Source organism: Anolis carolinensis, unplaced genomic scaffold, assembly GCF_035594765.1.
Source record: "Anolis carolinensis isolate JA03-04 unplaced genomic scaffold, rAnoCar3.1.pri scaffold_7, whole genome shotgun sequence".
Lineage (NCBI taxonomy): Eukaryota > Metazoa > Chordata > Lepidosauria > Squamata > Dactyloidae > Anolis > Anolis carolinensis.
The window spans coordinates 28,359,032-28,371,708 of record NW_026943818.1 but is presented as its reverse complement, the minus strand read 5'-3'; the positions used below and the strand labels follow the sequence as shown (position 1 = coordinate 28,371,708).

Below are 12,677 nucleotides of genomic sequence, written 5' to 3'. Positions count from 1 at the left end.
CGGACGTTTCCTATCGTAGCGGCAATAAATACAAAACGAATACATAATCATATCATATTTACCGGAGATATAATAACAATATAAAATCAGAGATCTAATAACGATACGGTATGTAATATCCGGGCTTATTAATAATCGTTATTATTGTGTTGTTTGAATATTTGGTGAATGGACGTGCCAGGTTGGGCGACGGAAGGGAAGGGTTGTGTTATGGACCTGCCAGGACTTGGGGGCGGGGCAAGGGGCGTGGCCTGGCGCGCGAGGGAGGGAGGAGGGGGGAGAGCCGGGGAAGGGAACAGCCAAGATGGCGGCCGGGGCTGAGGCGAGCGAAGCGCCGCTGAGGAGAACGTAAGGCAAAGGCCTTGAGTTCATATTATTATTATTATTATTATATTATTTCATATTATATTATTATTATCATACATATTACATCGTAATTATAGTGTATTATTTTTATCATATTATTATTATTATTGTGTTATTTTTTCATTTTTTTTCATTATTTTTATTTTATATTATTATTATTTTACATTATTATTATACTTTATAATAATAAAGGTTCAGAAAGGCCTTTATATCATATTATTATCATACCTATTAATACGTTGCATCGTAATTATTGTGTATTATTTTTATCATATGATTATTATTGTGTTATTATTTCATATTATATTATTATCATACCTATTAGTATTATTTTTATCATATTATTATTATTGTGTTATTATTTCGTTATTACTTCATATTATTATTATACACATGATTTTGCATTATTATGTTGTTATTTTATATTATTATATAGTGTATTATTTTTATCATATTATTATTATTGTGTTATTATTTCATATTATATTATTATCATACATATTACATCGTAATTATAGTGTATTATTTTTATCATATTATTATTATTGTTTTATTATTTCATATTATATTATTATCATACCTATTATGTTGCATCACGTTTATATTATTTCATTATTACTTCATATTATTATACACATGATTTTGCATTATTATGTTGTTATTTTATATTATTATATAGTGTATTATTTTTATCTTATTATTATTGTGTTATTATTTCATATTATATTATTATCATACCTATTAATACGTTGCATCGTAATTATAGTGTATTATTTTTATCATATTATTATTATTGTGTTATTATTTCATATTATATTATTATCATACATATTACATCGTAATTATAGTGTATTATTTTTATCATATTATTATTATTGTTTTATTATTTCATATTATATTATTATCATACCTATTATGTTGCATCACGTTTATATTATTTCATTATTACTTCATATTATTATACACATGATTTTGCATTATTATGTTGTTATTTTATATTATTATATAGTGTATTATTTTTATCTTATTATTATTGTGTTATTATTTCATATTATATTATTATCATACCTATTAATACGTTGCATCGTAATTATAGTGTATTATTTTTATCATATTATTATTATTGTGTTATTATTTCATATTATATTATTATCATACATATTACATCGTAATTATAGTGTATTATTTTTATCATATTATTATTATTGTTTTATTATTTCATATTATATTATTATCATACCTATTATGTTGCATCACGTTTATATTATTTCATTATTACTTCATATTATTATACACATGATTTTGCATTATTATGTTGTTATTTTATATTATTATATAGTGTATTATTTTTATCTTATTATTATTGTGTTATTATTTCATATTATATTATTATCATACCTATTAAGTTGCATCGTAATTATCATGTATTATTTTTATCATATTATTATTATTGTGTTATTATTTCATATTATATTATTATCGTACCTATTAATACGTTGCATCGTAATTATTGTGTATTATTTTTATCATATTATTATTATTGTGTTATTATTTCATATTATATTATTATCATACCTATTAGTATTATTTTTATCATATTATTATTATTGTGTTATTATTTCATATTATATTATTATCATACCTATTAGTATTATTTTTATCATATTATTATTATTGTTTTATTATTTCATATTATATTATTAACATACCTATTACGTTGCATCGTAATTATAGTGTATTATTTTTACCATATTATTATTATTGTGTTATTATTTCATATTATATTATTATCATACATATTACATCGTAATTATAGTGTATTATTTTTACCATATTATTATTATTGTGTTATTATTTCATATTATATTATTATTATCATACATATTACATCGTAATTATAGTGTATTATTTTTATCATATTATTATTATTTTGTTATTATTTCATATTATATTATTATCATACATATTACATCGTAATTATAGTGTATTATTTTTATCATATTATTATTATTGTTTTATTATTTCATATTATATTATTATCATACCTATTATGTTGCATCACGTTTATATTATTTCGTTATTACTTCATATTATTATACACATGATTTTGCATTATTATGTTGTTATTTTATATTATTATATAGTGTATTATTTTTATCTTATTATTATTGTGTTATTATTTCATATTATATTATTATCATACATATTACATCGTAATTATAGTGTATTATTTTTACCATATTATTATTATTGTGTTATTATTTCATATTATATTATTATTATCATACCTATTACATCGTAATTATAGTGTATTATTTTTATCATATTATTATTATTGTGTTATTATTTCATATTATATTATTATTATCATACCTATTACATCGTAATTATTGTGTATTATTTTTATCATATTATTATTATTGTGTTATTATTTCATATTATATTATTATCATACCTATTAGTATTATTTTTATCATATTATTATTATTGTGTTATTATTTCATATTATATTATTATTATCATACCTATTACATCGTAATTATAGTGTATTATTTTTATCATATTATTATTATTGTTTTATTATTTCATATTATATTATTATCATACCTATTACATCGTAATTATTGTGTATTATTTTTATCATATTATTATTATTGTGTTATTATTTCATATTATATTATTATCATACCTATTAGTATTATTTTTATCATATTATTATTATCGTGTTATTATTTCATATTATATTATTATCATACATATTACATCGTAATTATAGTGTATTATTTTTATCATATTATTATTATTGTGTTATTATTTCATATTATATTATTATCATACCTATTATGTTGCATCACGTTTATATTATTTCGTTATTACTTCATATTATTATACTCATGATTTTGCATTATTATGTTGTTATTTTATATTATTATATAGTGTATTATATTTATATTATTATTATTATTGTGTTATTATTTCATATTATATTATCATACATATTACATCGTAATTATAGTGTATTATTTTTACCATATTATTATTATTGTTTTATTATTTCATATTATATTATTATTATCATACATATTACATCGTAATTATAGTGTATTATTTTTATCATATTATTATTATTGTGTTATTTCATATTATATTATTATCATACATATTACATCGTAATTATAGTGTATTATTTTTACCATATTATTATTATTGTGTTATTATTTCATATTATATTATTATCATACCTATTAGTATTATTTTTATCATATTATTATTATCGTGTTATTATTTCATATTATATTATTATCATACATATTACATCGTAATTATAGTGTATTATTTTTATCATATTATTATTATTGTTTTATTATTTCATATTATATTATTATCATACCTATTATGTTGCATCACGTTTATATTATTTCGTTATTACTTCATATTATTATACACATGATTTTGCATTATTATGTTGTTATTTTATACTATATAGTGTATTATTTTTATCATATTATTATTATTGTTTTATTATTTCATATTATATTATTATCATACATATTACATCGTAATTATCGTGTATTATTTTTATCATATTATTATTATTGTGTTATTATTTCATATTATATTATTATCATACATATTACATCGTAATTATAGTGTATTATTTTTATCATATTATTATTATTGTGTTATTATTTCATATTATATTATTATCATACCTATTACATCGTAATTATAGTGTATTATTTTTATCATATTATTATTATTGTGTTATTATTTCATATTATATTATTATTATCATACTTATTACATCGTAATTATAGTGTATTATTTTTATCATATTATTATTATTGTGTTATTTCATATTATTTTATTATTATCATACATATTACATCGTAATTATAGTGTATTATTTTTATCATATTATTATTATTGTGTTATTATTTCATATTATATTATTATCCTACCAATTACATCATAATTATAGTGTATTATTTTTATCATATTATTATTATTGTGTTATTATTTCATATTATATTATTATCATACATATTACATCGTAATTATAGTGTATTATTTTTATCATATTATTATTATTGTTTTATTATTTCATATTATATTATTATCATACCTATTATGTTGCATCACGTTTATATTATTTCGTTATTACTTCATATTATTATTATACACATGATTTTGCATTATTATGTTGTTATTTTATATTATTATATAGTGTATTATTTTTATCATATTATTATTATTGTGTTATTATTTCATATTATATTATTATCATACCTATTACGTTGCATCGTAATTATAGTGTATTATTTTTATCATATTATTATTATTGTGTTATTATTTCATATTATTTTATTATCATACCTATTATGTTGCATCGTAATTATCGTGTATTATTTTTATCATATTATTATTATTGTGTTATTATTTCATATTATTTTATTATCATACCTATTACGTTGCATCGTAATTATCGTGTATTATTTTTATCATATTATTATTATTGTGTTATTATTTCATATTATATTATTATCATACATATTACATCGTAATTATCGTGTATGATTTTTATCATATTATTATTATTGTGTTATTATTTCATATTATATTATTATTATCATACATATTACATCGTAATTATAGTGTATTATTTTTATCATATTATTATTATTGTGTTATTGTTTCATATTATATTATTATTGTCATACATATTACATCGTAATTATAGTGTATTATTTTTATCATATTATTATTATTGTTTTATTATTTCATATTATATTATTATCATACCTATTACGTTGCATCGTAATTATCGTGTATTATTTTTATCATATTATAATATTACCATATTATTCCTTGAGAGGAAAGTGGGATATTATTATTATTATTATTATTATTATTATTATTATTATTATTATTGATCTTTGAGTCTCCTCGAGGAGATGGAAGTGGATTATTATTATTATTATTATTATTGATGTCTTTGAGTCTCCTTGAGAGGAAAGTGGGATATTATTATTATTATTATTATTATTATTATTATTATTATTATTATTGATCTTTGAGTCTCCTCGAGGAGATGGAAGTGGAATATTATTATTATTATTATTATCATCACTGTTATTATTATTATTATTATTGATGTCTTTGAGTCTCCTCGAGGAGATGAAAGTGGATTATTATTATTATTATTATTGATGTCTTTGAGTCTCCTTGAGAAGGAAGTGAGATATTATTATTATTATTATTATTATTATTATTATTATTGATCTTCGAGTCTCCCTGAGGAGATGGAAGTGGATTATTATTATTATTATTATTATCACTGTTATTGTTATTATTTTTGAGGTCTTTGAGTCTCTTTGAGAGGAAAGTGGGATATTATTATTATTATTATTATTATTATTATTATTATTGATCTTCGAGTCTGCTCAAGGAGATGGAAGTGGAATATTATTATTATTATCATCACTGTTATTATTATTATTATTATTATTATTGATGTCTTTGAGTCTCCTTGAGGAGAGGAAAGCGGGATTATTATTATTATCATCATCATCATCATTATTATTATTTCTATTGGTGTTGAGTCTCCCCTAGGAGTGGAAAGCTAGATATTATTATTATTATTATTAGTGCCTTTGAGTCTCCTCGAAGAGAGGAAAATAGTGTATTATTATTGGTGTTGTTGAGTCTTCTCTAGGAAAGTGAGATATTATTACTACGGTATTATTATTATTATTATTGATATCTTTGAGTCTCCTCAAAGAGAGGAAAGTTGGATTTTATTATTATTATTATTATTATTATTATTATTATTATTATTATTATTGGTGTGGTTGAGTCTCCTTGAGGAAGTGGGATATTTTTACTATTATTACTATTATTATTTATGTCTTTGAGTCTCTTCTAGGAGAGGAAAGACGGGTATTATTATTATTATTATTATTATTATTATTATTATTATTATTGTGTCTACGCATCTCCTCTAAGAGAGGAAAGTGGGATGATATTATTATTATTATTATTATTAACTTGATCCTATGTTACACTAAGTAGAAAAGAACTCAGTCTTTTGTATTGTGTTTTTTAATGAATACTCCCATTAGAAAATGCGTAAGGATGTGGGTGAACTACAATTCCCAGAAATCTTGGGACAACCCTCCCAAAACTCCCCTAGTATTCCCAGTTGGCCACAGATTACGTTGTCATCGGCATATTGGAGTTCTATCACAGATGTTGTAGGTCTTCTGAATGCGCACAGACTACGTTATCATCGGCATATTGGAGTTCTATGCTTGGGATGGGAGTGGGACTGAGAGTAGAGCCTCCTCCTCCAATCGTAGCGCCCGGGCAGGCTTGTATGTGGAGACGTGGTCAGGGAAATCCTTCTCACCCCTTGTTCTTGCAGCCAGCCATGCTTGGGATGGGAGTGGGACTGAGAGTAGAGCCTCCTGTGCCAATCATAATGTCCAGGCAGACTTGTATGTGGAGACGTGGTCAGGGAAATAGAGGTGCGGATGGGAGTGAGACTGAGAGTAGAGCCTCCTGTGCCAATCATAATGTCCAGGCAGACTTGTATGTGGAGACGTGGTCAGGGAAATAGAGGTGCGGATGGGAGTGGGACTGAGAGTAGAGCCTCCTGTGCCAATCATAATGTCCAGGCAGACTTGTATGTGGAGACGTGGTCAGGGAAATAGAGGTGCGGATGGGAGTGAGACTGAGAGTAGAGCCTCCTGTGCCAATCATAATGTCCAGGCAGACTTGTATGTGGAGACGTGGTCAGGGAAATGGAGATGCGGATGGGAGTGGGACTGAGAGTAGAGACTCCTCCGCCGATCGTAACACCTGGGAGGCTCGTATGTGAAGATGTGGTCAGGGAAATGGAGATGCGGATGGGAGTGGGACTGAGAGTAGAGACTCCTCCGCCGATCCTAACACCCGGGAGGCTCATATGTGGAGATGTGGTCAGGGAAATAGAGATGCGGATCCTCTCACCCCTCGCTCTTGCAACCAGCCATGCTTGGGATGGGAGTGGGACTGAGAGTAGAGACTCCTCCTCCAATCGTAGCGCCCGGGCAGGCTTGTATACAGAGATGTGGTCAGGGAAATGGAGATGCGGATCCTCTCACCCATCGCTCTTGCAATCAGCCATGCTTGGGATGGGAGTGGGACTGAGAGAAGAGACTCCTCCGCTGATTGTAACACACAGGCAGGCCTGTATGCGGAGATGTGGTCAGGGAAAGGGAGATGCGGATGGGAGTGGGACTGAGAGTAGAGACTCCTCCGCTGATTGTAACACCCGGGCAGGCCCGTATGCGGAGATGTGGTCAGGGAAATGGAGATGCAGATGGGAGTGGGACTGAGAGTAGAGCCTCCTCTGCCGATAGTAAAGCCCAGGCAGACTTGTATGTGGAGACGTTGTCAGGGAAATCTTTCTCACCCCTCCTTCTTGCAACCAGCCATGCTTGGGATGGGAGTGGGACTGAAAGTAGAGACTCATCTGCCGATCGTAACGTCCAGGCACACTTGTATGTGGAGACATGGTCAGGGAAATGGAGATGCAGATGGGAGTGGGACTGAGAGTAGAGCCTCCTCCACCAATCTTAACACCCGGGAGGCTCGTATGTGGAGATGTGGTCAGGGAAATCTTTCTCACCCCTCACTCTTGCAACCAGCCATGCTTGGGATGGGAGTGGGACTGAGAGTAGAGCCTCTTCTGCCGATCGTAACGCTCAGGCAGACTTGTATGTGGAGACGTGGTCAGGGAAATCTTTCTCACCCCTCGCTCTTGCAACCAGCTGTGCTTGGGATGGGAGTGGGACTGAGAGTAGAGCCTCTTCTGCCGATCGTAACGCTCAGGCAGACTTGTATGTGGAGATGTGGTCAGGGAAATCTTTCTCACCCCTTGTTCGTGCAACCAGCCGTGCTTGGGATGGGAGTGGGACTGAGAGTAGAGCCTCTTTTGCCGATTGTAACACTCAGGCAGAGTTGTATGTGGAGACGTGGTCAGGGAAATCTTTCTCACCCCTTGTTCTTGCAACCAGCTGTGCTTGGGATGGGAGTGGGACTGAGAATAGAGACTCTTCTGCCGATTGTAGCACCCGATGTGGAAATGCGGCCAGCCAAATGCAGATTCGGATCCTGCTCACCCCTGGCTGTCTCTTTCTCCTCTTTCCCCCAGCCTGGAGGCTCCCCCGTCGTGATCCTGTCCCCCCCGTTGCCCTCCCCCCGGCCTGAGCATGTCCAGTTCGGGCTACCCCACCAGCCAGGGGGCCTTCAGCGCGGAGCAGAGCCGCTACCCCACCCACTCGGTCCAGTACACCTTCCCCGGCGGGCGGCACCAACAGGTCAGTGATCCGGGCCACACTCAGTCCGAGTCATCCAGTAATGTCTCCGCAGCCCTTCTCGTAACTCCGAATCCCTCTCCTTCCGGCAGGAGTTTGCCGTCCCGGACTTCCGGGCCTCCCACCTGGAGGTCAGCCAGGCCACGCAGCTCCTCCAGCAGCAGCAGCTCCGACGGCGCCCTTCCCTCCTCTCCGAATTCCACCCGGGCGCCGACCGGTACGTTGCCGTCCCTCGTCCCTTTCACCCCCTTCATTACTTCCGTCCGGACGATTGCATTGGGGGAGTGACCCCCGCTGATCGGTTTCTAGAGTGGGGAGGCCACCCGGTCCGACCTTCTTCCACCTGAGAGGAAGGTCCCATCCGATCCTGGCCTTGACCCTCCTCCTTCGCTTCCCCCACCAGGCCGCAGGAGCGGCGGTCCGGCTACGAGGCGCAGTTCCACGGGGCGGGCCCCTCTCAGTCCGACCATGACGCCCTGGAGGCCAAGCGCCCGCGCCTCGACACCCTCTCGGACGCCCACTACCAGCGGGTCAGCGCCGCCGCCGCCGCCTCCCTGCCCTTGGCCCACGCCCTGCAGGAGGGGCTCCGGGGCTCCGACTTGAAGAAGGTCAGCCTGTTAGGGATTGTGGGAGTCGAAGTCCAAAACACCCAGAGGGAGGGCCGAAGTGGGTACTAGTCCACCCGGCAGGGTGTTTCGTCCTCGTGTCATGGACCTCTTCTCTACCTGACTGTCCCTTTCGGTTGCCCGCCAGGAGCCGGGCTTTGGGGGCAAGCATGAGGGCCCGGGGTCTCCGCTGGGGGGCCAGCCCCGAGACGAGGACCAGAATGCCTCCCCCTCCAAGCTCTCCAAGGAGGAGCTCATCCAGAGCATGGACCGCGTGGACAGGGAGATCGCCAAGGTGGAGCAGCAGATCCTCAAGCTCAAGAAGAAGCAGGTGAGGACCCCCAGGACCGCTCCCCATGTCCGCGGGTACCGACCCCAGGGCCTGCTCCCCATGTCCACGGGTACCGACCCCAGGGCCTGCTCCCTGTGTCCGCGGGTACCGACCCCCCAGATCCCTGTGTCCGTGGGTACCGACCTGCCAGGTCTGCTCCCCGTGTCCGCGGATACCGACCCCCCGGGACCGCTCCCTGTGTCTGTGGGTACTGTCCCCCCGGGACCGCTCCCTGTGTCTGCGGGTACCGACCCCAGGGCCCACTCCCTTTGTCTGTGGGTACCGACCCCTCGGGCCCGCTCCCTGTGTCTGCGGGTACCGACCCCAGGGTCCACTCCCTTTGTTCACGGGAACCGACCCCAGGGTCCACTCCCTTTGTCTGCGGGTACCGACCCCCCCCCCCGGTCCCGGTCCCTGTGTCCGCAGGTACCAGCCCCCTGGGACCACTCCCTTTGTTCACGGGAACCGAATCCAGGGCCCACTCCCTTTGTCTGTGGGTACCGACCCCCCAGGCCCACTCCCTGTATCCGCGGGTACCGACCCCAGGGCCCACTCTTTTTGTCCGTGGGTACTGACCCCAGGGCCCACTCCCTTTGTCCTCGGGTACTGACCCCCCAAGCCCGTTCCCCGTGTCCGCGGGTAACGAATCCAGGTCCCACTCCCTGTGTCCGCGGGTACCGACCCCCCGGGCCCGCTCCCTGTGCCTGCGGGTAGTGACACCAGGGCCCACTCCCTTTGTTCACGGGAACCAAATCCAGGGCCCACTCCCTTTGTCTGTGGGTACCGACCCCCCGGGCCCGCTTCCTGTGTCTGCGGGTACCGACCCCAGGGCCCACTCCATTTGTCTGTGGGTACTGACCCCCCGAGAATGCGCCCTGTGTCTGCGGGTACCGACCTGCTGGTCCCGCTCCCCGTGTCCGCAGGTACTGACCCCCCAGGCCCGCTCCCCGTGTCCGTGGGTACCAAATCCAGGGCCCACTCCCTTTGTCTGCGGGTACCGACCCCCCGGGCCCACTCCCTGTGTCCACGGTGGAGCGCCAGGCGGAGCGCACGGGAACCTTTCTCTCTCGTAATGGGTTCCCAGGGAGAGGGAGGGACCCTCAGAGCTGGGGAAGGGAGACAGTAAGCCTTCTCAGAGCTGGAAAAGAGAGAAGTTTACTCTCAGAGCTACAGAGGGGAGAAGTACAGCCATAGAGCTGGAGAAAGGAGAAAGTAGGCCTTCTCAGAGCTGGGGAAGGGAGGAAGAGACACTCAGAGCTGGAAAACGGACACAATAAGCCTTCCCAGAGCTGGAGAAGGGAGAAATAGAGTCTTAGAGCTGGAGAAAGGAAACACTAAACCTTCTCAGAGCTGGAGAAAGGAGAAGTAGAGTCTTAGAGCTGGAGAAAGGAGACAGTAAGGAGCCGTAGAGCTGGAGAAAGGAGGCAGTAAGCCTTCCCAGAGCTGGAGAAGGGAGAAAGCTGGAGAAGGGAGATAGTTAGCTTTCTCAAAGCTGGAGAAGGGAGAAATGGTGCCTCGGAGCTGTAGAAGGGAGACACTAAACCTTCTCAGAGCTTGAGAACAGAGACAGTAAGCCTCCTCAGAGCTGGAGAAAGGAGAAATAGAACCTCAAAGCTGGAGAAAGGAGACAGTAGGCCTTCTCAGAGCTGGAGAAGTAGACTCTCAGGTGGAGAAAGAAGACACTAAGCCTTCTCAGAGCTGGAGAAGGGAGAAGTAGAGTCTTAGAGCTGGAGAAGGGAGACAGTAAGCAGCCGTAGAGCTGGAGAAAGGAGACCATAAGCCTTCTCAGAGCTGGAGAAGGGAGAAGTAGACTCTCAGAGCTGGAGAAAGGAGATAATAATAATAATAAGACAGTAAGCCTTCCCAGAGCCAGAGAAGGGAGAAGTAGACTCTCAGAGCTGGAGAAAGGAGATAATAATAATAATAATAATAATAATAATAATAAGACAATAAGCCTCATTAGAGCTGGAGAAGGGAGAAGTACACTCTCAGAGCTGGAGAAAGGAGATAATAATAATAATAATAATAATAATAATAATAATAATAATAATAATAAGACAATAAGCCTCATTAGAGCTGGAGAAGGGAGAAGTAGACTCTCAGAGCTGGAGAAAGGAGATAATAATAATAATAATAATAATAATAATAATAATAATAATAATAAGACAGTAAGCTTTATCAGAGCTGGAGAAGGGAGAAGTAGACTCTCAGAGCTGGAGAAAGGAAATAATAATAATAATAATAATAATAATAATAATAATAATAATAATAAGACAATAAGCCTCATTAGAGCTGGAGAAGGGAGAAGTAGACTCTCAGAGCTGGAGAAAGGAAATAATAATATTACAGTAAGCCTTATCAGAGCTGGAGAAGGGAGAAGTAGACTCTCAGAGCTGGAGAAAGGAGATAATAATAATAATAATAATAATAATAATAATAATAATAATAAGACAGTAAGCTTTATCAGAGCTGGAGAAGGGAGAAGTAGACTCTCAGAGCTGGAGAAAGGAAATAATAATAATAATAATAATAATAATAATAATAATAATAAGACAATAAGCCTCATTAGAGCTGGAGAAGGGAGAAGTAGACTCTCAGAGCTGGAGAAAGGAAATAATAATATTACAGTAAGCCTTATCAGAGCTGGAGAAGGGAGAAGTAGACTCTCAGAGCTGGAGAAAGGAGATAATAATAATAATAATAATACAGTAAGCCTTATCAGAGCTGGAGAAAGGAGATAATAATAATAATAATAATAATAATAATAATAAGACAATAAGCCTCATTAGAGCTGGAGAAGGGAGAAGTACACTCTCAGAGCTGGAGAAAGGAGATAATAATAATAATAATAATACAGTAAGCCTTATCAGAGCAGGAGAAGGGAGAAGTAGACTCTCAGAGCTGGAAGAAAGGAAATAATAATAATAAGACAGTAATTTATTTATTTATTTATTTTATTTTATTACATCACTTCTACCCTGCCCTTCTCACCCGTCAGGGGACTCAGGGCGGCTT

General features: G+C 36.1%; 1 protein-coding gene across 4 annotated transcripts in view; it reads left to right on the top strand.

Annotated features, from left to right (window-relative positions):
* The first annotated feature begins 243 nt into the window (after positions 1 to 243).
* ncor1 (nuclear receptor corepressor 1) overlaps positions 244 to 12,677 on the top strand; it is a 129,183-nt gene continuing 116,749 nt past the window's right edge. For all 4 annotated transcript variants that reach the window (XM_062960721.1, XM_062960720.1, XM_062960719.1 and 1 more), the window contains exons 1-5: positions 244 to 348; positions 8,564 to 8,729; positions 8,819 to 8,943; positions 9,130 to 9,334; positions 9,480 to 9,662. In XM_062960721.1, coding sequence (XP_062816791.1) covers positions 8,622 to 8,729; positions 8,819 to 8,943; positions 9,130 to 9,334; positions 9,480 to 9,662 — 621 coding nt within the window. In that variant the 5' untranslated portion in view covers positions 244 to 348; positions 8,564 to 8,621. The remainder of the gene's footprint in view (positions 349 to 8,563; positions 8,730 to 8,818; positions 8,944 to 9,129; positions 9,335 to 9,479; positions 9,663 to 12,677) is intronic.